At 38.7% G+C, this 26,235-nt stretch overlaps 2 protein-coding genes across 3 annotated transcripts in view; one reads left to right on the plus strand and one right to left on the minus strand.

Annotated features, from left to right (window-relative positions):
• Positions 1-12,102: 12,102 nt before the first annotated feature.
• RIDA (reactive intermediate imine deaminase A) lies at positions 12,103-20,052 on the minus strand (the record flags this gene model as incomplete). The annotated part of the gene is made up of 6 exons (XM_079722726.1): positions 12,103-12,680; positions 13,643-13,698; positions 14,612-14,680; positions 15,989-16,043; positions 17,608-17,713; positions 19,988-20,052. 6 exons carry the CDS (start codon positions 20,050-20,052, stop codon positions 12,618-12,620), a joined length of 414 nt encoding a protein of 137 aa, XP_079578852.1. The 3' UTR covers positions 12,103-12,617.
• Positions 20,053-23,698: 3,646 nt separating this feature from the next.
• POP1 (POP1 homolog, ribonuclease P/MRP subunit) overlaps positions 23,699-26,235 on the plus strand; it is a gene marked incomplete at its 5' end in the record, with an annotated part of 33,268 nt that continues 30,731 nt past the window's right edge. For both annotated transcript variants that reach the window (XM_079722343.1, XM_079722344.1), the window contains 2 exons: positions 23,699-23,837; positions 25,535-25,702. In XM_079722343.1, the coding sequence (XP_079578469.1) occupies positions 23,699-23,837; positions 25,535-25,702 (307 nt within the window). The remainder of the gene's footprint in view (positions 23,838-25,534; positions 25,703-26,235) is intronic.

Consider the following 26,235-nt stretch of genomic DNA (forward strand, 5'->3'; position numbering starts at 1 on the left):
TAACCGGTCAAACTATACCAGTATTTCTTTCCTATCACAGAATTTAGAGCTGGTGGGAACCTGGGAAAGTATGTCATCTAATTACCTTCTCACCTTAAGTCTATCTACTACCATACATCCTTATTGATTATGGTGTATTAAATATGGTAACAAAATTCTTCTTAAAGGAATGCAGACTCTGGTGCTGTTATAAGATTAGGCATTTTCACAATGAAAGGTTATACATGTTTTATGTGCCATTTTGAATTGTCTAGTGATTTTATACTTATGTGAGGTGTTTCAATTGGTGTTATCCTTTTGACTGACATCAAAGGTATTTTAAATTAACTAACTTTTAAATATATTTAAGAGGCAACAAACAGCAAGAATTAAAACCTAGATTTGTTGCCTATGTGGAATCTATTCCTTGGGCCCTATTTTATTTTTTTTAAGATTACTCTGATTTAATATTAGGCTTTAGATGTGGAAAAGAGCTGAAAAATCAAGATTTAAAAACCATTTATAATATTCTATTTGTGTTAAAATGATACACCACAGAAAGTCACTTTTCAAGTATTCCTCCAAAGTTGCCAAGGGATTTTGGTAAATGATGATACGTGAATAATAATAATGATAGCAACCTTGTCCACCAATGAGTGCCTTGTGTTTATGAATATCAGGATAGAATTATATTCTGGAAACATTTTATATCTTTATGTTATTTGTAAATATCTAGTTTAAAAATAACTGCTCAGATGAATTAACTAGACTATTTTACTTTAGCTTCTATATTAAACTGACTATTAAGATGATGTAATTAATTTTAAGAATATAAGATAGAGGGAAGAATTATCATCCTTACTCTGATTTTAATGTTAGTTTATGTTTCTGACTTTAAAGAGGTGAGGTAGCTAACAAGAGGAGTTACTTGAGTAGATGACTTCATCCTTCCTGCAAAGTAAAGAAGCTGGGTTGTGATTTTATTGAGAACAGGGATTGTTTTATGTGTCTTTGAATTCATGCATTTAGCTCTTTTAATGGGACATGATAGGTGCTTGATAAGTATTTGTCGAAACAATAAATGAATAATAAATACCAAGTGTTCCCATTTACACTTAATTCATTAAAAAAGAATATAGAATTCTTTATATATTGAATTTGAAATATGAATTTGTGTGACACTAATGTTTTCATTCCAAAGCTGCTCAAGCTTAGTAAGACTATATATTTAGTGTGGTTCCAAAAATAGTAATAATTTGGGGTCAGAAAGTTACATAACTCAGAACTGCTATAACATCTTTCAAGCTACATTTTGTAATCCAAAGGTGTTTTTCCTGACCCAAAGGTATTTTTATATAGATATCTAGTAAATAGAAAATGTCAGAGCTTAGTGTAAAATATGATCACCTTAAAAAGTGATTATACTTTGTATCAAGTACTGAAATAGTAGGATTCATTTACTTAATAGGCATAAGGGTCCATTCTCCATTGTGTGGATTTTTAAAAAAAATCTCTAACATATGTTAAAGAGATCTCTATTCAGAGCTCATTCTTGAAAGAAGTCTCTCTCAAAAGCATTATTATATAGTTATAATGTAAAAGTTTTCAAATTACTTATTAATACCATTATTTTCCATAATAACTAAAATCATTTATTCTCAGAAAAATTTGGAAATTTGTATAAATTTCTGATATTTTCTATACTTTTGTCTTTGGCCTTTAATGTGTTTACTAAGACATTTTTAGAAATTATTCTTTTAGATAATATTAATAACTTTGTAATTCAAAACCTATAAAGAAAATTGAAATGTTCCATATTTGAATATTCTAAAATTAAACGTTTCATCTAAATAATCTGCTAATTTATTTTTTTAAACAAAATTAAAGTAATAAGTGCCTGTAGTAAAACTCAAATAATAAAGAAAGGTATGAAATGGGAAGTAAAGTTGTTCCTCCCATATCCTTTAGTTCCTCTATGAAAAGATGATAAAACTTCTTGTGTTTACTTCCATAAGAAGGTAATGTAGGGACTTCCCTGGTGGTCCAGTGGTTAAGACTCCACACTCCCAATGCAGGGGGCCTGGGTTCGATCCCTGGTCAGGGAAGTAGATCCCACATGCATGCTGCAACTAAGAGTCCACCTGCCACAACTAAGAGCCTGTATGCCTCAGCTAAAAGAGCCCTCACGCTGCAACTAAGACCCAGAACAGCCAAATAAATAAATAAATAAAATTTTAAAAAGGCTATGTGGATATGCTAAAACAGAAGTGTATGCTTATACATCCACATTTTAAAACACAAATGACGGGCTTCCCTGGTGGCATAGTTGTTAAGAATCTGCCTGCCCATGCAGGGGACACGGGTTCGAGCCCTGGTCTAGGAAGATCCCACATGCCGCGGAGCAGCTAAGCCCATACACCACAACTACTGAAGCCCACGTGCCACAACTGCTGAAGCCCACACGCCTAGAGCCCATGCTCCGCAACAAGAGAAGCCACCACAATGAGAAGCCTGCACACTGCAATGACGAGTAACCCCTGCTGGCCACAACTAGAGAACTCCCGCTCAGCAACAAGACCCAACGCAGCCATAAATTAATTAATTAATTAAGAAAAAAACCACGAATCACTATTTTGTCCTTACATTGTGAAAAAGTGCGTGTAAAACCACGAATCCATCCTTCCCACTGCTAGAATTTTTTTCTTTTGCCTAAAACTGGTATATAGACTTAGCATATCAAAGTGCATTCTAAGTCCCCAGACTCTGAGAGGAGTTTATCAGTTTTGCTTCCAGATTCAAAATGCACAAGTTGGATAAGGCTTGAGCTATTTATAATGAATTAATAGAAAAACTACCATCAGGGCTGGATTTTCCACTGGATTTTCTAATTCCAGTGGCCATACAACCACTTTGTAACCCAGTTTTGTGATCTATTAAGATGATTCAGAATTCTCTGTATCTAGCTGGGAAGGAAATGGTGAACAAACGATTCACCAGCTGGTATCCCCATTAGGGAGTGAACGTTGGCGTTTACTGACAGAGGGTGCCAGCTGCGAATCTAGGAAATTCCCAATCCAGACTCCAAAACTCTTGGCCAGATGTGCTCTGTACCATCTCCTGATACCAAGCAGGGCCCTGTGGGGCTCCTGGGCACAAAGCCTTTCTGTGTCCCCCATTTCTTTGATTACAGGAAACAGCCTTCATTCAGCCTCCATGACCTTCCCTGAGTTCCAATAGGCAGATTCAAGCAGTTGTTAATCAGGGGAGGGAGAGGATGCGAGACCAGGGAGAAACAAACAGTCAAGAGCAGCCTTGGGGCAAGGCTCTGTTTCCCCATCAACAGATGCACACAACAATATCTTTGAGCTATTTTGCAGATACTGAAACCCCCTCCAGGTGGGAGAAGTTAACGATTAACGAAGGTATGCTGCCCACAAGCATGTAGACCCCAGACCAGTTGGACCTGAAGGTTGATGATGCCGACTCTTACCTCACCACCAACCCATCAGAACAATGGCCATGAGCTGATCACGCCGTCTTTGAACAATTACTATAAAACTTCTCACTATCTTCTCCAAGTGAGGACACACAGTATGTTGAGGCAGGAGCCTGCTGTGTCCCCTTTGCCTGGCAAAGTAATAAAGCTATCCTTTTCTGCTTCACCCAAAACTCTGCCTCCAAGATTTGATTTGGCACCGGTGAACAGAGAAGCTGAGCTTTCTGCATCACTCCTGGGGGACCCACATGATAGGAGTGTGTGGCCAACATGTGACCTCATTGCTTTTTCCATTTAAACTTTGTAGTAAGAGTCCTAGCATAGCTAATAGCCTTTGAGCAGTCAAAACACCCAGGTCATTATTTAAAAAAAAATTTTTTTTGGCCATGTGGCATGGCTTGTGGGATCTTAGTTCCCTGACTAGGGATCAAACCCCGGCCCTCAGCAGTGAAAGCACAGAGGTCTAACCACTGGACCACCAGAGAATTCCCCATCATCATTCTTAACAAATACTTTATTCCACACTTGGCCTTGAGTTAAAAATGGCTTTTAAAGGAAAATGTTTCTTTTCCACATTGAAGTGGAAAATCAAAGAGTGTTGGGTGGTCATAGTCAAATAATCTGTGCTCTTTTGGTAAATACAATAGCTTCTTATAGCATCTAACATTACAAGCATCTCATTTTTATAAAGCTAATCTGGTGACCCAATTCTGAATTGTTTCACAAAAGTCCGCAATGTGAACATCATAAAGCCATTCATGTAGCCCAGTGCATCTGTTGGGTGAAAGGAGAATGATCCTCTAATAGCAAGGCATGGCTGTGTCTGAAAAGTTGAAAGCATTTGCTCACAAGGTATCATTTAATCTAAAACTTTGTCAGCTCCTCTTGTCCCCAGAGCTTATAAAGTTAACGAGTGAGATTGGTTGCAATCTCAAGGTTTTAATTGCAGAATCAGTGTAATCTTAGAGAACTGTTGACAGGTGTGGAATTTCTCTTTTCAGTTCTTGTTACTTTCAGCAAAAGTTAAGGAATTCCGTGTCAGTGTTAACCCATATGGAGTCAAACTGGAAACCTTCAGCTTTACTTCAGAAATACCACCCAGCAAATGTACTGGGCAATAGCTGAGATGTTGCAAGCTAACAACCATATCGTTACTTCTGAGCCTAATGAAAGAAGTCTCCAGACATCAGCCAGGCTTTAATAACTTTTGAAGGTCGAAGAGGGGCCAGTCTGTATTATGTTAATCTAAATTACCCTTTCTTTTTAATAATGTGCAACTGACGTGAATAAACATAGAACTCTATCCACTACTGGGACAGAGATCTGCAAGCCTCACCAGTTTACAGAAAAAGAGTTCTGAGAAACCAGTTAGGGACAATAATTTTGGTTTGAAATCTGCCTCATTTTTTTTTCCTTGTAAAATATAAGTAGTTCTCAAATTTTTCTTAACAAAATAAAAGTAACTGTAGCAAAACATAATTCATGCTATCATATAAATTTATGAAAAAAGTAATGCATATTATACTGAATCAATTTATGTGACCCTGATTCCAAATACTTAAAAAATATATATTCAGGGCTTCCCTGGTGGCACAGTGGTTAGGAGTCTGCCTGCCGATGCAGGGGACACGGGTTCGTGTCCCAGTCTGGGAGGATCCCACATGCTGCGGAGCGGTTGGGCCCATGAGCCATGGCCGCTGAGCCTGCGCGTCTGGAGCCTGTGCTCTGCAACGGGAGAGGCCACAACAGTGAGAGGCCCGCGTACCGCAAAAAAAAAAAAAAAAAAAAAAAAAAAAATATATATATATATATATTCAGTGATAAAGAGAAGAGGCTCTCCACAGCAGCTGTACTGTTGTAGAGGGGCTTTGGGCTAGGAGGGAGTTTTAGCCCCAGCACCTCACTAGGAAGACACAAGGCCCAAAGGTGAACTCATAGCAGTCCACTGTGAAAACAAATGAAAAGTTTATTTCAGCTAGTGGTTATTTAGTGGATCAGTATGGATTTGCTTCAAGTTTTCTGGATATCAGAGCTTTGTTAAAAAGTGTTTTTTTTTTTTTTTGGTAAAAACACTTCTTCTAAGTACTTGTATATGACACAGCGATTATTTAGGTAATAATTGTAAGGAAGAACTCCTTTACTATTAAAATAATAATTTTTTCTTAGTAAAAATGAATACATGTTCATGGTAGAAACTTCAGAAAATATAAACTTTAAAAAGAGGAAATCTAACATTACACATAATACAATCAGTCAAAAATCATGTTGATGCATCTGAGGGATTATTATTTTTTTAGTGTTGCAATAGCAAGTTAGCCAAAGCACAACTATTAATAGAACTTTATGTCTGTTGAACCGCTGAGCATAGCACTTCTGGATTTTCCTCACTGGAATCTATTGGAGATAGCAGGTTACAGAGAATGTTCCAGTAATCCTTGCTATATTAGTAAATATTGATTAGTGTTACAGAGAGAGCAACTATGCCCAAGTATATTAGCACTTAGCTGACCACAATTTATGATAACTAATTTTTTGATATCTTAGGAAAAAACACTGAAACTAAAAATTTTATTTGAAGTTATTGTTAATGCTTTCTAACTGTTGACCAAATGTTACTGAAAAGATTGTAAGCTCTTTAGAGAGCAGGAAGAGTGCCCTACAGGGCCTAGTACAAATTTTGCACTCTAAATGCTTGTTGATGACACATGCTCTTTATTCTTAAATAATCATGATAATTTCCTCAGAACTGAATATAATTGGCTATAGGGAAAATATGGCCAAAATTTTTATAAAATTATTTTGTACTGCTGGTTCAATATTTACAATTTTGATTGAATGTTATTAGAAATAAAGTGTTTGAAACCTTTTCTCTGTATTTATGTGAATTTTTGTTATAGAAACATATTACTTTTGACTCATTGTGTCCTTCAGAAAGCAAAGCATTTTTTAAATTACCCACTCCCTCAAAGGTAAGGTGTATGACAACAGCAGGGAAATATGGGTGACTCTTTAGACATTTTATGATCACTTAGTATCTGATTTCTTGACTACAGTGACTGGTTTAGGAATGCGTCCCTATCCTGGACTGGACCAATCAGAGGCTTCTCTGAGACTCTCCTGCCAGAGATATCAGGAAATGATGTCTTTCTGCTGGGTTAGTACCTTGGTGGTCTCTCTCTACCTTGGTGGCCCTGCAGCATCTTCCCCTAAGAGACAGATGGAGCCGGGAGGTTTCTGGAACACACATAATTAAAGCCAGCTGTACTCTGGATTTCTCTGTTACATGAGCCTATGAACTCTTCTTTTTTTCCACTTATACTAGTTGAGTTGGGTTTCTGTCACATCCAAATAAGAGTCTTAACATTAAAAGTAGAAAGAAGTGTCATAAATGAGCTGAAGAAAACATTAAATATAAGAGCAGAAATTAATGCTAAAGAAAAGAAAGGTAATAGAAAGAATCAAAAGAGCCAAAAAATGGTCCTGTAAATAGATTAATAAAATTGATAAACTTCTGGGCAAGACTGATTAAAAAACAATAGAAGCACAAATAAACTATATTAGATGAAATGAAGGCACTTGAATACAGATGCAAGAGATTAAAAAGGTGAAATTTAGATGAAGTGTGCAAATTCTACAACAATGTAAATGACCCCAAACTGAAGTAAAGACTAGAAAATCTGAATGTTCCTGTTACCATGAAACAAATGGAATCAGTAATTTAAAATTTTTTCCCAAAGAAAATACCAAGCCCCAACAGTTTTATAGGTAAACACCATCAAACATTCAAGGATAGATATTTACAACCATAAACCCTTTTATAAAAGACAAAAACCAGTCTCACAGCTGAACATAAATGTAAAGATCCTAAACAACAAAAGAAATACATCATTCTGAATTTCAGTGTATAAAACATACATTATAATATATATGCTGACCAAGTTGAATTTATCTAGGAATGAAAGGTTGGTTCTACATTATAAAAAAGTCATTACTATAGTTGTATTTTACCATATTAGCAAATTGAATGAAAAAAATCATATCACAACCTCATAGATAACAGGAAAAATTCAACAAATTTCAGCAACCATTTTAAACTCCAATGTCACCTTCTCACTGACCCTATTAAACCTGCAATCCACTATACTCTCCAACTCCCCTTGCTTTGCTCTTCCCTATAGCTCTTAACAATCTAACGTAATTTTTTGTGTCTGTTTTTTCTTTCTTACTTTAAAAAATTGTGGTAAAATATAGATAACAAAATTTACCATTTTAACTGTTTTTAAGTGTACAATTCAGTGGCACTAAATACATTCACAATGCTGTGCAACCATCCCAATTATTTCCAAAACTCTTCCATCTCTTCCAACAGAAACTGTAACCCATTAAGCAATAGCTCCCCATAGCTTGCTACTCCCAACCCCTGGTAAGCTCTAATCTATTTTCTGTCCCTATGATATATATTTCCCTAGTATATAATTTACTTGCTTTGTTTGTGTAAATTCCCTGAGGGCAAGAATTTTAGGCTGTTTATTGTGGAAATCACGGCACTCGTGACAATATCTGGCTTATTAAGTATTTGTGGAAAGAAGGAAGGAAGGAAAGAAGGAAGGGAGGAAGGGCTTTTAGCAAAGTAGGTCTAGAAGGAAATTTTCTTGATCTAATAAAAGGGATATATAAAAAACAATAGTGGGGCTTCCCTGGTGACACAGTGGTTAAAAATCCGCCTGCCAATGCAGGGAACATGGGTTTGAGCCCTGGTTTGGGAAGATCCCACATGCTGAGGAGCAACTAAGCCCTCGAGCCACAACTACTGAAGCCTGTGCGCCTAGAGCCCATGCTCTGCAACAAGAGAAGCCACTACAATGAGAAGCCTGCGCACTGCAACGAAGAGTAGGCCTTGCTCCCCGCAACTAGAGAAAGGCCACGCGCAGCAACGAAGACCCAACACAGCCAAAAATAAATAAATAAATTTATTAAAAGAAAACCAATAGGAAGCTTCATACTCAATGGTGACATGTCAAAGACATTCCTTTAAAAACAAATAACAATGCAAATATGATTTCATTTTTGTTTCAGCTCAGAGACTTAAAATATTTCAATGATTCAAACATTCGATAACAGAAGAAAGAAGAAATGATAAATGCAAAATTCAGGTTTCCTCTGAGATGGGAGGGAAGGGGACATCCGGATTGGAGCATCATATCTGGTCTTATATAGCAGTAAGAGTGTTCTTTTTCTCAAACTGTGTGGTAGGAACGTGGGTGGTCAACATTCTTTTGTATCTGCTTGGTATTAGATGTTTAACATTTTTTTAAACCATAATATTGAGTGAAAACAAGTCAGACAAATATATTCTGTATTTTACTAATATAAAATTTAAAATCAGGCAAAACTAAATGATCTTCACTTCTTATTTGAATGCATAACTTCTAAATGGCAAAACTATAAAGACAAGCAAGAACAATTCATATAAAATTTAGGACTGTAGTTACCTTTGGCAGAAGTGAGGGTAATGGCTTATGCAGGGCTCCCAGAGTATTGGTGATGTTCCTTTCTTGGGCTGGATTTGGTACGTAGATGTTCATTTTATTATTGTTTAAACCATGGATATAAATTACATAGCTTCTTTGATAAGTGTGAAGTAGTGGATAATAAACCAGTTTTGATGGGTAACATAAACTCAGGTACTGTCCTAGACAAATTTCATCACCTGCCAACATTTTTCCAAGCACACTTTGCGGGGGGTGTTTGTCACCTGCTGATTTTCCCAAGTCTTTTTTTTTTAAATTTATTTATTTATTTATTTATGATTTATTTATTTTTGGCTTCATTGGGTCTTCGTTGCTGTGCGCGGGCTTTTTCTAGTTTCGGTGAGATGGGGCTACTCTTCGTTGCAGCACACAGACTTCGGACTCTTAAACACTGTGCCGCCAGGGAAGCCCTTTCCTAAGTCTTTATATTTTTAGGCAATAGCAGTTAACTATGAGCAACACTTTTTAACTGAAAGGGAAAAGACCTTTCACTTAACAGTCTACCACAGACTGCATTACTACAGTCGTTAAAAAAAAAGGTTTAAATTTTCTAGGGCATTTGTATGTACAAAGAGTACCCAAATACTCCTCCTCCCCACTGCACAGTTTCCCCAATTATTAACCGCTTTAATTAGTGTGGTACCTTTGTTTCAGTTGATGAACACCAACACATTATTATTAACTAAAGCCCCTAGTTTACATGAGGGTTCACTCTTTGAGCTTTACATTCTATGGTTGATAAACGCATGATATGTACCTACCATTACAGTATCATACATAGTAGTTTCACTGCCCTAAACATCTCCTGTGCTTCACCTGTTGATCCCTCCCCTACTTCCTCTGCCACCCTGGCAACCACTGATCTTTTTACTGTCTCCATAGTTTTGCCTTTCCCAGAATGTCACATAGTTGGAATCATACAGTATGTTATCTTCTTAGATTGGCTTCTTTCATTTAGTAACGTGCATCTAAGGTTCCTCATGTCTTTTTGTGCCTTGATAGCTTATTTTTCTTTTTTGGCTGTGCCACACAGCTTATAGGATCTCAGTTCCCCAACCAGGGACTGAACCCAGTCCGTGGCAGTGAAAGTGCCCAATCCTAACCACTAGACCGCCAGGGAATTCCCTCATTTCTTTTTATTGCCAAATAACAGAAAGGTTTCTATCATTATCATCATAGCTATGTGCCAGGCATTATTCTAAGTGCTCTATACATATTAACTTATTTAAACCTTACAACTTTAGAAGGTAGGTACTAGTAATATCCCCATTTTACAGATGAAACAAAGGAGATATTTTACAGAAGAAACAGAGCAGAGAGCTTAAGTAACTAGCCCAAAGTTACAAAGCTAATAAGTGGTGGAATAGAATTTGAAATCAACAGTTTGGCTCCAGAGCCTACACCCTTGACTACTGTACTGTACTGCTTCATGTAAAGATGTCTAAAATAATTTTCAGGGCCTAATCTTGTTTATCAACTAACTCATAGTGCTATACTCCCCAACTCTACCTCCTTGAAGAATCCTCATCCTTATCTTTTATGTCAATAAATTTAAGTATGTAAATAGCAGAAACTTTTCCATCTAGCACATTATTCTATATGATAATTATTAAATACTGATGAATAGTGACAGATTTTTGATCCTTTGCTGTATGCTAGACACTGCTAAGTACTTTCCATATACATTATCTTATTTAATCCTTACAACATCCCTTTGAGAAGGTGCAATTATTATCTCTCAGGAAACTGAGACTTAAAGAGGTTAAATAACTAGCTCAAGATCATACAGCTAATAAGCGGTAGATCTGGGCCTTGAATCCCGTTAGAATTACTCCAAAGTCTGTGCTCTTAAACTCGTTATTGACTGGGCGATTTTTGCAGAAACTAACTCCTATGGCCGGTGATTTGTTATTAAGTGATATTGGTATGTCTCTCTGTCAATAACATTCGGGTAACAAAAGACATTAATACATCTCTAGTCAATGTGTTATAACTGCTCTTCCCAAGTGCTTCTGATATTATCTTTTGGTTTACCAAACTTTTCAAATTAGCATGACATTTCTAAATTAACCTCAAACAAATAGGTATATGTAAAATGTTATGTGTGTATGTAAGAATGTTACAGCAGCATTGATATGATAATTTTGCAAATATGGAATTGTTTGGATCAATGGTTAAATCACCTAAGGTATATTTACACAAAAGATGACTCCGCAACAGCTTTAAAAATGAGGTAGATCAATAGGTAGTTACATGGAAGACCTTCAAGACAAGAAGAAAGCAATCTGTAGAATAATATATACAGTAAAGCTCCATTTATGTAAACAAGCCAAAACCAAACTAGATGATTAAGTATATAACGAATAGAAAACTATCTGCTGGTTACACTCAAAACTCTTAGCAGTGGTCATCTTTGGGGAGGTAAGTGGAATGGCCAGTGAGTGAAGGGGACTTTTACTTTTTTTTTTTTAAATTTATTTATATATTTATTTTTCACCGCATTGGGTCTTCGTTGCTGCGCGCAGGCTTTCTCTAGTTGCGGCGAGTGGGGGCTGCTCTTTGTTGCGGTGTGCAGGCTTCTTATTGCAGTGGCTTCTCTTGTTGTGGTGCACGGGCTTTAGGTGCATGGGCTCCAGTAGTTGTGGCTCGCAGGCTCAGTAGTTGTGGCTTGGGCTCTAGAGCGCAGGCTCTAGTAGTTGTGATGCACGGGCTTAGTTGCTCCGCAGCATGTGGGATCTTCCCGGACCAGGGATTGAACCCGTCCCCTGCATTGGAAGCTGGATCTTTAACCACTGTGCCACCAGGGAAGTCCTGGGACTTTTACTTTTTAATCTACATAATTCTGTGTTGGAATTTATTCTACAACAAGGAGGTATTCATGTAGTAGTCTCTAAAAATGTTAAAAGACTTTAAAGAACAAACGCAAAATGGTTATACATAGCCTTATTACCAGTGTAAAAATGTAAAGCCAGAAGTAAGCTTTGAGAAAAAAAGTTGGAATTTAAACTTCATATTTCCCCCACCTTTATTTAGGTAATAGGATTTAGTGTATACATTAAACTTTAAAAAAATAAATGAACAGAATCACACAAAGGAAAATTTGCATGTTATTTTATTTCCATTAGAAAAATATTATCTATATAAAATTTGGTCCAGTTTCTTCTCCTTTACCTCTACCATTCAAACTTAAATGCTTTAATTTTACTCAAGTAAAAGCAGAATCATGTATCTGACATGAGAACTAAATAGTTCACACCATTAAATTAATAGAGTTTAATTGAATTAGGTGTGCTCTTTATTATTTCTCAGGAATAGTAACTCATCTTTTCTACATGCTATTTCCCATTACTTTTATTTTTCTGAGTAACTATGTAATGTGTGTCTCTTTTCCCACATCCAGTAATGAGTGTTACAGAAGTGTAATTTATAACATCAGTAACTAGATTCATCATTAATCTTCAACTCATGTTCAATTCCCCTTATTATATGGTATTTCCATAATAACTTCAGATATTTCAGTCAACCTTACACTTTCCAACAAATACTGTAAAAATTAAGATGTTAATTTAAAAACATTATTAAAATTCCAGACTAAATAACACTGGGCCCACTTAGAGCGAAGCTGTCACGAGAGGTCCTTGGACAGCTACTGCTTCAATCTCAACACGGCCTCCCTGTCAGGAAAATAATGAATAAATTAAGAGAGCACCATAATACCTACTAAAAACAGATGCAATTTTTAACATATGCATTTTTTAACATTAAACTTATCAAAGAAGTAAAGGAGGGGGCACACGCACCAAGAGTCTACAGTAGGCCAGGTTATCATGCTCAATGTGTTCGTCTATGTTAGCTCATGGGATTCCCACAGCAGCTCTATTATCAGGGGTTCTCTCAATGCAGGGGATACACTGTAGCTTAGAAAGGTTGTTTAACCCATCCCAGGACACAAAACTAAACAGCAGAGGTTCAAACCCATGTCTTATAACTCCAAGTTCGGAGCTCCTTCCATCACATTCTATACCTTAATAAGTTTGATGATACTGATCATTCCAAGTAACAAAAAATTAAAGCAACAAAAATACCACTCATAGAAGATAAATTTCTTCAGTGGAAAATTGCCAGAAGTCCATAAGAGCTGCTTCTTTATAGGTAGAAATACTGTGCTGCTAAGGGGCATAGGAAGAGCTTCTAGTTCGACTAGAATACCAAAGCAGGAATGGTGAGAAATCTATGAGCCACTGGTTTTCAGATGACTTTTTCTAATAGAAGGTCTACTGTTTTTTTGTTTTTTGTTTTTGTTTTGGCCATGCTGCGTGGTTTGCGGGCTTAGTTCCCCAACCAAGGATCAGACCAAGGATCAAACCTGGGCCCTTGGCAGTGAAAGCACAGAGTCCTAACCAGTGGACCGACCGCTAGGGAATTCCCTAGATTTTTTATTATATGATAGAAAAGTAAAACTTTTACTGCAGAACTCACAGACCTGGCTCAATTTATAGTCTCTAAGTAACAGTAAAACAATACAGCTGCTGTTTTACTTTTTCTCACAATTTAAGTACTCTGATTCTGTTGTGTTCATGTCCATGTGTGGCCTTGATTTTTAATTTTCTTAATTTTAAGACAAATGTGTACTTACTTTGGGCAAAGCAGCAACCTGGTAAGCAGCTCTTGCAGGAAAACTACTCTGGAAATCTAAATTTAAAAGAATTTCATTTTAGTTTTCAGATACTATGCTGAAACTCAACACTGCAGGAACAAGAATCTGGTAAGTGCTTCAGATATGTGTCAGTTCTTAGATATAAGCAACGTGGAAAAAAAGAAGCTCATATTTATATTTGATAAAATATTTTGCCATGATTCCCATGATGTTTAATATTTTAAAAAATATCTTAGTTTTCTGGGGAAAAAAATGAAAATACTCACATACTCTGACACTTTGATCTTGTTTGACATGAAGGAGGTTGTTTTTAAAGTGATAATTATAAGTGATGATGCCTTTTCCGTGTTATACCTTTGTCTTATCTCACCAGGTGGTAGGGATATTCATTTTCCCCACTAGGACAGCAATGTTAATAATAACAGATAACACTTACTGAGTGTTTACAACGTGCCAGCATCTGTTCTAACATGTTTACATGTTGTATTAACTCATTTAAAATTCCAACAACCTTATAAGGTTTTATCCCCATTTTACATATGAGGAAACCAAGGCACAGAAATATTAACTAACCAGCTAATGATTCTGAGAGAGTAGAACAGAGGTGGTGGCTAGACCTTATCACAGCGATAATAAATACAATCTACGTGTTGAAAAATGATTAGGAGGGCTTAGAAAGCCTGAGGAGGGTAACAAAATTAAGCTTTAGGGAAATGGATTTGTCCGGTTGTAGTATGTTATTCTAGGGAATGCAATAGAAATATCTTGGATGTTTTCATGGGGGGGACACTGTGTATTTCTAATCAGGCTATTAATTCTTTTAGGACAGGATCTATGACCATTTCTTTAGCATCTCCCAACATTCCTAATTCATAATGGGCACTTATTAAGGTTAATAGATATATTTCTCTTTAAAATGGAAAATAGTAATAAAGCCAAATTACTTACATTGTTTGTAGATGTCATTGACAGTACTGAAGTCGTTTATGTCAGCCAGCAAAACAGTTGTTTTTACCACTAGGAGATATATACATTGTCATTAGGTTTATTTAGTTATTTGGTCTGATCCAAAACATTACTAAAAAAACAGTACTGATGAAATAAGATTCATATTTTAAGGCAAGACAAGAAAAATTTAAAGATAAAAATTGTTTCTCTGCCCATTTAGTCCTCCTCTCTCCCCTCTAGTGTGCAGTGTGCATCTGCACTGAGCATTAGCCGGACCCCTCCAACAACAGAAATACCTGCCCAACCATAAAGTTCAGTTGTTCTTCTGCTGGTGCCAGCCATGTAACCCCTTAGATCATAACATTACTTACTTATGACCTTATTAATGTCACTAGCTATATTACTTGTGTTCTGCCTATTTTACAAGATTATTGTTTCTTGCATTATCAAATGTGACTGAGCCTCCAATAAAAATAATAACTACAGGACTTGAAATTATTCACCTAAAATATAGTTTACAGGATCAATGATTATAATAGTGTAACTCTAGATATGGGAAGAAGCAACAAGAGAGAATCATTTCCTGGCTTTTGGCTACTATTAACAGAGCTTTAGTCCAGTAATAGCACATTGAGTGGCATATTAATGAAATCCTCGCCTGACCTGGGAATGAGCATTTCTAGGACCACGGGACAAACTGGTCACCAAATGTCTCCCAAACCTTGGCTGAAATTAAGATTGAAAGAGAGGGGATTGTAAAGTAAGACTGTTGCCCACCATCCAGTTATACAAGAATCAAGTCATTAGCCACTGCAGTCGCTGACCTACAATACATTGAGAAAGGAATTCAGGGAAAAGATCAGGATAAGGCACTTTGTGCTCTGGGAAAACTGGCAGAACCGGCCCTCAGATATTTTCGGGAGAAAATTTTATGAACCTAGTTTTTCACATATTCCCAATACTAAGAGAAGCACTAAAACCATTAACTAAGATATCCGTTCCTCGCGAACAGCAGTAACCTTCTACCAAGATGTGTGCCATTTTGATTGCATGTATCCCTTTGTCAAAATCATATATATTCTGGCCTTTCCCCTTACCTCTTTCGAACAGTCCTCTGATCTTTCTGTAAGTCTGCCAGGTTATAATCCTCAGGTTGGGTCAAATAAAAGTTTCCATTTTTTTCTTAGATTGACTAATGATTAATTTTTCATTGATATTATGTATATGGCTCTGGACTGTCTTGATTAAAATGGGACTGAAATTAAACCAACTTCAAATAACAAAGATATGGCATGACATATTACTGGATGCCATGTGTTCTTCAAAAAGACCAAAGAAATATCAAACAGAAATGTGAAATAATATCAAGTTGCTCACCATTCGTGAAGTCACAGCCTGCTGCTTTCAGAATTTCACCCATGTTTGTAAGAGCCTGTGAACCGAGGTAAGAAAGGCCTAAGGCACTGATGCTACATTGAAGCTTAATTCAATTCAATTAACCATCTTTACTAATATCTCCTTAAATAGCCTATGTTGCAGAAAAATCTCCGTTTTCTAGGAAATTCTACTCTTTGTAGGCCACCTCTATACAAGTGAATTGTTTCTTGGCTTTCTTTAATGGAATGAATCTTTCTGAAATACAGTGAGAAGTTGCCTCCTTTTGTGAGGAAAAAGACTGAAGTCTCTTCCTCAGTGCTAGAATGGTGAAATTCTCAGCCAATGTCCACTAAGCTAAAACAGAAATTATTACTGGGGCTCCTAATTCCATATCACTCTGAGGATAAGTATGAGCTAGTAAGCATTAAAACCTGTTTTCTTTAAAGCAATATTTGATTTTAAAAAGGTTTTTTTCCTTTTTCTCAAAAAACAATAGTAGTAAATTGTGTACATGTTTGATATTCTGGGCTTTGGAAAAACATTAGTTTTTCACCCTGTCCTTAATTTATTATTTTTCAATTCATTCTTCCACTTTGATTGGTCACATTATAATAGTTGATGATTTAAAAAAATTAATCTTCTAAACAGGTAATACATACATATGACAAAAAATTCAAAAGTTATAAAAAAGCATATACAGTGAAAAGATGTCTTCCACCCTTACTCCCCCGCCCCAGTTTCCTTCATCAAAGGTAACCACTGTTTCTAGTCTCTTGTATATCCTTCCAGAGACAGTCAATGCTTGTACCAACATAAATGTATGTATCCTTAGACACACACACAGAGGGTAGCTTATTGTGTATGCTGTTCTGCATCTTGGTTTTATTTTATCATATAATAATTTATCTTGGAGATCTTTCCATATGAATTTAGTTGTACAGATGTAGCATGATTTATTTAACTAGTTCCTCATGGATGGACATTTAGATTGTTTTCTATCTTTGGATATTACAAATGACTCAGTGAATGTATTAAATTATAATTTAATTCCATTTATTGGATTAGAATTATATCCCCCATTCTTATTTAAAAAAACGTACTGCATGTAACCTTTGATATTTCTCTTTCTAACAAAATGTTGACTTTTACTTTTGTGGTGGTGGATTTTTTTTTTTTTTTTTTTGCAGGTCATTGGCCCTGATAAAACAATTTCCCAACCCATGTGGAAGTGGCAAGATGTTTTCAATAATTCGGGGTTTTTCCCTCCCATTTTACTGAAATATAATTGACATAGAACATTTATTAGTTTTAGGTATATAACATGATGATTTGATACATGTATATACTGTGAAATCATTACCACAATAAGTTTAGTTGATATCCAATAATTCAGGTTTAAGGTCAACTTGGAAAGTAAAATCTTTTTTTTTTTGGGTGTTAAATGATTCATCACATTTCCAACTTTCTACTGACGTAAAACTGTCTTAAGTCAACCAGTAACTTAAAAAGTACTTCTCTGATTATCTCTATAATAAACAAATCAGCCAAATGGATTCTTAATACTCCTCAATATTAAAAAGGAGTAGAGAAGGGAACTTCAAATGTGGAAAATGACTCACTTGTTTAGCCTCTTCTGCCACCCCTCCTGGCACAAGCTGTCCACTTGCAGGATCCATGCCTAGCTGTCCTGAAATGTAAATGGTCCTGTCGACTAACACAGCCTGACTGCAATGAACAGAAATCCAGGATATACGTAAAACATAAATATAAACTGTAAAACTCAATGCTAAAAGATTTCTTTGCTAAGACACAAAAAGAGCAAAATGTAAAATAAAAAAATTGATAATTGGACTTCATTGAAATTAAAACCGTTTGCTTACTGAAAGACATCTTTAAGAAAATGAAAGCCCAAGTCACGGATTGGGAGAAAATATCTGCAAAACACATATTTAACAAAGGACTTGTATTCAGAATATATAAAGAACTCTTACAACTCAATAATATAAAGACAACTCGGTAAAAAATCGGCAAGTGATCTAAACAGACACTTCACTAAAGAAGACATACAGAAAGTGAAGGAGTAATGCAAACCAAAGCCACACTTATGATACCATCACACACAGTAAAGCATCACTGATAGTAACAAGTATTGATGAGGATGTGGAGAAACTGGAACCTTCATACTTTGTTGGTGCGAATGCAAAATAGTACACACACTCTGGAAAACAGTTTGGCAGTTTCTTAAAAATTTAAACAGGGAATTCCCTGGTGGTCCACTGGTTAGGATGGGCTTTCACTGCAGAGGGCCCTGGTTCAGGCCCTGGTGGGGAAACTAAGATCCCGCAAACTGTGAGGCGCAGCCAAGAAAAAAAAAAAAAAAACACCACATACACATAACATACAACCCAGCGACTTCTTTCTTAGACAACTACTCAAAAGAAATATGTCCGAAAACTTCACATGGATATTCAGAACAGCATTATTCATGATAGCAAAAAGGAAAAAATAAAAATAAAAAACACCCACGGATAGATCCAACTAAAGACTACATATAATTTGATTCTACCTATATAAAATTCTAGAAAAAACAAACAAAAAAAGCAGCAGAAAGTAGATTAGTGGCTGCCTGGGGTCAGGGGTAGGGGTGGGAATTGAACACAAACGGGTATGAGGGATTGTTTTTGCAAGGGGGGGTGGTTTGTGGGGGTGATGTAAATGTTCAAAAACTTGATTGTGGCAGTAGGTGCATGACTCGATACATTTACCCAAACTCATGGAACTCTACACTTAAAATGGTGAATTTTGTATGTAACTTATACCTCAATAAAGCTGTAAAACGAGCAAAAGAAAGCAATGCCAAGAGCACTCTTAAGAAAATAAGTAATTAGACAAGGTTAATCACTGCTGAAGGGTCAATTAAGGATCCACCTGTGAGGGTACACTTTTCTGCAAAGTGCTTATTTTCGGAACTGATTATTTCTGTAATGAGGATACTAAATATCAGAATTAGGATAAGGTCTCAAGAAAAAGCATAAGCTACACTGAAACCTGAAAGAGAGCCGAACACATCAACTTTAAGGGCAATTTATTCGTTTTTGGATAAAGAAAGCCCCGCCATTGTTTCTCTTAACTGTGATAAAAGATATACATCAAACATAAAATTTACCATTTTAGGGACTTCCCTGGTGGCGCAGTGGTTAAGAATCCACCTGTCAATGCAGGGGACACGGGTTCGATCCCTGGTCCGGGAAGATCCCACATGCCGTGGAGCAACTAAGCCCGTGTGCCACAACTACTGAGCCTGCGCTCTAAAGCCCGTGAGCCACAACTAGTGAAGCCCGCGCGTCTAGAGCCCGTGCTCAGCAACAAGAGAAGCCACCGCGATGAGAAGCCCGCGCACCGCAACGAAGAGTAGCCCCTGCTCGCCACAACTAGAGAAAGCCCGCGCGCAGCAACGAAGACCCAACACAGCCATAAATAAATAAATAAATTTATATTAAAATTTTTTTTTACCATTTTAACCGTTTTAAGGTACACAATTCAATGGCATTAAATGTTTAAAAATTTTTTTGATAAAGAAAACAATATCAATTTAAATTTAGAAGTAAAATTTGTTTTACCCCATTTCACGGTTATTTAGAAAACAAGATATTCTCATTTCTAAATTTCTAGTTCCCTATAGTTTGTTTTCCAACATGCTCCCAACTTTCCTATCTTTCATTTCATGGCATTTCCCCTGATTTGCAGACCGTTATCTTTTTTCTTTATAATTTTAAATACAAAATTGATAATTTTATAACACGTAGTGGGTCTCTCGGTGGGCTTCCCGCTTTCCCGCGTTCCGTTTCCGGGTGCAGCATGTTGCATGAGGTTGCCCGGTGAACCCCGAAGGCCCCCCGCAGCTCGGACCCGGACTGGCCCAAGCCCCCAACTTCCGACCCCACAACCTCCGACCCCACAGGCCCCGCGTCCTTCTCAGCTCCCACAGGCCTCCTGTACCTGTAGGGACCAATGGCCGCTGGGGCTTTCGCGGTGCTGATCACCTTTCTGATCAAAGACGACATGGCTAATCCTTTTTCCTTGCCGCCCCTCGGCGACAACTACCACGTAGGCTGCTTCTGCTGCTGTCTCACGGGTCTGAACAGCTGGGGCTAGAATCCCTGCTTTAAAGAGTCGCTGGTTGGCGGGGGAGGGGTGTTCGCTCGGCATTCTGGGAGTTGTAGTTTCCGTGCGACTCCGAGCCACGTGGAGGCCGCAGTCACAGTGGCGCATGCGCCCTCCAGCTCTCTCGCTGCGCATGTCGCGCCGGGGACTGTGGTAGAGCATTGTCATCCTGACCCGGGACCACGGAGCGTCTGGCAGGTAGGTCGTGAGGGGCTGGCGTCCGCCAGCGTTCGCAAGTATGGGGGAGTGTGTGTGGCGGTCCCCACCGGCGCCCCAGTATTGGCCGGGCTCCCCTCCGATTCTCTCCCTCACACCCAGCTGACCTACTCTTCTTCTCTTGCTGCCTGCGCAGGGGCCCCTCTCCCTGCCTGGCACCTCTTTCTGTTACCCAAGAACTGGGTTCACGTCTTGGTGGATGTCAAGACAAACAAAACTAAACAAAACCAAAAAAACCAACGAAGACAAAGATTAGGAGAAGGAAGGATTTATTACTTGCTGCAAGTAAGGAGAACACCGGGAATCTTTCCCAAAGCAGTATCTCCCCAACAGAAAAATTGGGGAAGTTTTAAGCTAAGGATACATGCATATTCATGAAGGGGCTCCAGCAGAGGGGAATTCAGCATTAAATTGTGGCAAAGGTCAACAGAGTCCAAGCTTTAGTTGAAACCTCCAGGGTCATAAGAAAGGTCAACATCATCGTAGGTTAGGTTCTGTTGATCTGGTGATTGAGTGCTCGAGGGGGTTCAGATTCTGCAAAACAGCTCAAGAAAGTGCTTCAGGCTAATCTTGTCATGGAAATAGAAATGGGAGTTTACAACTGATTTTTACTATTGTTACTTCTCTTGCCTGATAACTGTCTGTCGTTTGTTCTTTAGTTCCATTAAGATCACTATTACTGAGACCTGTTTAAAGGCGAGCATTGTGGTCAGGCTTAGATCACAAAATGGCTTGGGCCAAAAATGGCTTCTCTTATGTCAAGAAATTCATGCCTGCTTCTCTTTCTCCGGGGACCCCCTACTTCATCTACTTACATTTCAGCCCCTGTGACCAAGCCCACTGTGTCTGTCATTTCTCTGCATTGCACCTCCGGGCAGAGGCCGTCCTGGGAGCAGGCTTGCACATCCTAAAGGAATAAGATGGGTCACTGAGGGGACCACGCTGAGACCTGGGCATTGTTCACCTACCCCCTCCCATGCTCCCTTCTCTGGGAGAGCTCCCCAAGATTTTCAAGGTGTCTCTGCGTTCCCTTTCTATCTCAGCAGAAGCCTAGTGACTGGGATCTGATTTCAGGTAGGAGATTATAGGTCTTGGTCCAGTAAATGGCCCCAGAGCTGTTCTCTTGGCAGATATTCGGTCATGCTGTATCAGAAGCGGTGGCACTTGGCTAAATATTTTTTACTGTTAATATACGCATTATAGGCACGTTTCACTCCATTTATGCGTGCACATGTACATTCAACAAATATATATATTGAGTCCCTGCTTTGTGCAAGGCTACGTCCTGGAGATGCAGCAGTGAAAAAGACTGGCAAAATCCCTGCCCCACCCTGCTTCTGAAACGGAATATAAGAAAATCCTCATTATTCCCTCTCATTTTGTTCTACATACTGCTAAGGTTTTGGCTTTCCAACTTCTGGCTTTTTCATTGGTTTAGAGTTGTGGCCTCCCCTTGCCTACTCAGTTTTATCCCCTTCTACTGTCTCTTTCCATTCTAGTCTAGTTATCCAGCATCCTCACTCCTGAATTCACAAAGCAGATCCCTGAATACTTTCTTCCCTAAGTTCCAACTAGTGAAATCCTATTTTCTCACTGACTTTTCCTGCAGCTTCACAGATTCACATTTCTTTCCCTTATCCAGTTTCCTATTGTGCTATACTGCAAAATTTAGTCTCTTATTATATGTGGTCTTATTCTTTAAGTTTTTTTTAAAATTTATTTTATTTTTATTTACTTATTTTTGGCTGCGTTGGGTCTGTTGCTGCGCACGGGCTTTCTCTAGTTGTGGCTAACAGGGGCTACTCTTCGTTGCGGTGCGCGGGCTTCTCATTGCGGTGGCTTCTCCTGTTGCGGAGCACAGGCTCTAGGCATGTGGGCTTCAGTAGTTGTGGCACACGGCCCCAGTAGTTCTGTCCTGCGGGCTCTAGAGCGCAGGCTCAGTAGTTGTGACGCATGGGCTTAGTTGCTCCGTGGCATGTAGGATCTTTCTGAACCAGGGCACGAACCCGTGTCCCTTGCATTGGCAGGCGGATTCTTAACCACTGCGCCACCAGGGAAGTCCCTAAGTTTTCTTTGTTTTAAAAATAGTGAATAGAGCCAGACTGCCCGGTTAGAATCCCAATACAACCACAAGCTTGGTGTGACCTCTCTGTGCTACAGTTTCTTCATTTATGAAATGAGGATAGTGCTAGTACTTCCCTCATGGAGTTGTGAGACTAGATGAGTGAGGCATGGGGAATAGTGCCTGACACAGGAAGTTCTCAGTAAGTGTTGGCTGCCTGAGACGACTAATTCTTTAAGGAAGGAGGCCGCACCCGTGTACTACTTTGGTATACACACAGCCCAAAGCTATTATGCACATCGTAGGTACCCAAAAGCTTGTTAAGTTTGATTAAACTGGATAATTAGGAGGTGTTTTTAACTTACAAAACAGTTCACCGTATGATTCTTTAAATAAGGCGCTTTCTTGGAGCATTACAAATAATTGAGTAAAATATTTCTTGTGAAACAACATACCTGTATTCATAAGGCAGACTTTATATTAAGTCTGAGTCACCAATTTTTTAGATTGAAAGAAATCAGACATAACCCTTTTAATCCCCAGGTTTTCAAACCAGAGTCTACTCTACCAAAGGGTGTGTCTGATCAACCAGGGGATCATATGCTGTATAAGAAAACATAACACGTCCAGTTTGAAGATTTTGGGAGAAAACACTTTTATAAAATCTGACACATATTTAGTGGTCATTAAAATTTTGACTAAATGGATATGAAAACAAATACAAACTGTGACTCTTAGGAGTAGATGTAAAATTCACATGAATGTTAAGGTAAGAGTTAAGATTCCTTCTGGAAGCTATTTTCAACTAAATCCTCAGACTTGATAAGGATGTATTCTATATTCATTCTCTTCTGCTGTCAGAACTGTTTGAGGATCATTGCTAGTTCAATCTGCTAATTTTTTTTTTTTTTTGCGGTACGCGGGCCTCGCACTGTTGTGGCCTCTCCCGTTGAGGAGCACAGGCTCCGGACGCACAGGCTCAGCGGCCATGGCTCACGGGCCCAGCCGCTCCGCGGCATGTGGGATCTTCCCAGACCGGGGCACGAACCCGTGTCCCCTGCATCGGCAGGCGGACTCTCAACCACTGCGCCACCAGGGAAGCCCCATGATAACGTTTTGATATCATCAATCCAGTTACAATAAATGGAGATTTATTATATTGAAGAATCAAATTTTGAGTCACTTGAACATTTATCCATTAAATTTATTTTTATTTTTGAAAGGAAGTTCCTTCTCCCTGTACTAAATTTATTACTTTCTTTCCAGAAATGTCTACTGCAAAAGAAAGGAAACATGCTAAGAAAATGAGAAACCAGCCCACCAATGTGACTTTATCCTCTGGCTTTGTGGCTGATAGTGGTGTAAAGTACCATAATGGAGGTGGAAAACCTTTCCAGTCTCAGAAAGGTAAGATAAACATGGTGCTCTCTACACATACTTCCATTTGGATCGGATTGCTTTTGTCAGCTCCTTTTGATAGTCATAATCTAAATGATAAAGGAGTTGAGTTAAAAATAGATACAGTTGACCCTCATTATTTGCAAGTATTATATTTGCAATTTCACCTTGTTGCTAAATTTGTAACCCCAAACTTAATACTCATGGCACTTTGGTCATTTGCGGACATGCAAAGAGTGGGGAAAATTTTGAGTCACCTGATGTGGGTATTCCCAGTGGAGGTTCCCAGTGCCTTCCTGCTTCAGCTTCATACAGAGATGACCAGAGGAAGGAGACTGGTGGGACAGGGCAGTGTAGTGCAAGAAGCTCCAGCTCTCACCGGGTGTTTTTTTTGTGTGTGTGGTACTCGGGCCTCTCACTGTTGTGGCCTCTCCCGTTGTGGAGCACAGGCTCCAGACGCGCAGGCTCAGCGGCCATGGCTCACGGGCCCAGCCGCTCCGCGGCATGTGGGATCTTCCCGGACCAGGGCACGAACCTGTGTCCCCTGCATCGGCAGGCGGACTCTCAACCACTGCACCACCAGGGAGGCCCCATCACAGAGGTTTGAATTCCGATTGTGGGGCAGCCTCCGGTAGGTCACTTAACACTTCTGAACCTCATTTTCTCTTTGTAAAAAAGAGGAAATAGAATCTACTAGGATGAGTTGTTCTTATGATTTAAGATCATAATCTCTGTAAGAAGTATATATACATACATACATAGATACATACTTGTTTTCTCTAGGAGCAGTGGTTCAGTGTTCACTAGTTCAGTGTTGGCTGTGACTTTCTAGAACATAACTGCTGGGAATAATGAGAATTGGCTGTAGGTATTTTACAGCTGATATATTTTATCTGTACCTTAACAGTTATTAAATGACACTTCTATATTTCCTAAAAGAAATGCAGTGCATTCATCATATCTGCGTTTAACTTGTGTGCTGATTTTAGAACCTTGTAAAGTGATATGAAGGGGATAGCTGTTCATCAGGCAGCAACAGAAAATTGATTCAGATCCAACATTCATGCCCATTGTGCCAAGTGAGAAGCCATAGCACACATTATCTCATTTAAACCTCACAGTGACAGACCTTGCAACAAGTTTCATGATTATAGGGGCTTAATAATTATCACTGCCATGGAAATAAACAGGAAGGCTGTAAAATTCTCTACTGATCTTTCCCTGTATTCATAGAGATATTGTGTTAAAGTCAGAATGGTTTGAATGCCTAGACATTTGTATAGAGACTCTGCTTTTATTTCTTTCTTAACATAGTGGCTCTCAACTTGAGTGTGCCAGAGAATTATGATGAAAGACTGCATACGCAAAATCATGTGGATTATAGTATTTAAGGGAGCTTAGGTGTAAAAGCCACATTGCACTATTTATATGGAGAAAAGTTCCCTCATATCTGTTATACCCAAGGTTCTTTCATGTGTCACACTGACATGATTAGCTAGTGTGCTGCCTCCTAGCTATGTGACCTTGGGCAAGTCAACTCACCTCCCTGCCTGATATCCCTCCTCCTTAAGGGGAGGACAGTAATAGCCACTTACAGGGTGGTTGCAGGATTAAAAACCTGATCAGTGTTCACCCAACACTCTAATCCTTATTTCTGATAAAAGTGACAGTTTTTCTTTTTGTTTTCTTTTTTGAAAATGTACTAGAGCCTCATTCTGGAACTTCACGACAGCGGCAAACCAAAACGACCCACCATTCACTGGCTGAGTCTGATGCGAAGGAGCAGTCTTCCTCAAGGGTAACCTTTAAAAAAAAGGGAGGATGGAAAGCAGGTCCCGAGGGCACTTCTCAGGAGATTCCCAAGTATATAACCGGTAGGTATTTGTACAGAAACCAAGTTTGATTGTACCGGGAGCTCTCCGTTTCTCCTGCAGCCAGATTTCTAGTGCCTTCTCTCCGCCCAGGCCTTGGCCCCGCCTCTCCGTCTCTCTCCTCCCTTCCGTCCACATGGGCGCGTCTCACCTCCAGCCTGGACTCAGACCAGCGCCTCCCTGGGCCTGCTAGCTGTCCCTCCTTTGGGCTCCCTCCTCTCTCTTACTGTCTTCTTAGAGGTTCTGATTTGTGAACTGTTACTTTTTGTCTTAAAGTCATCTTTGTCACTCCCTCCCCCCTTTTTAAAAAGTATAAAACGCCATCCACACTCCTCAGCACGGCATCTCCAAAGATAAAACCCAATTTAACGCACTCTGAGGGCAACCAAGACCTGTAAGTACCTGTCTCCAGGCCCTTTCCAGTCTCATTTCCCAACACCCCCCTTCACTGTCACCCCTCACTACCTGGTAACCCTGTATTCCTTGTACACACCTTAAGCGTGCCTTCTGGTGTTTCTTTATGCCTTCTTGGAGGC

The sequence above is a fragment of the Hyperoodon ampullatus genome (assembly GCF_949752795.1).
Source record: "Hyperoodon ampullatus genome assembly, chromosome: 17".
Lineage (NCBI taxonomy): Eukaryota > Metazoa > Chordata > Mammalia > Artiodactyla > Ziphiidae > Hyperoodon > Hyperoodon ampullatus.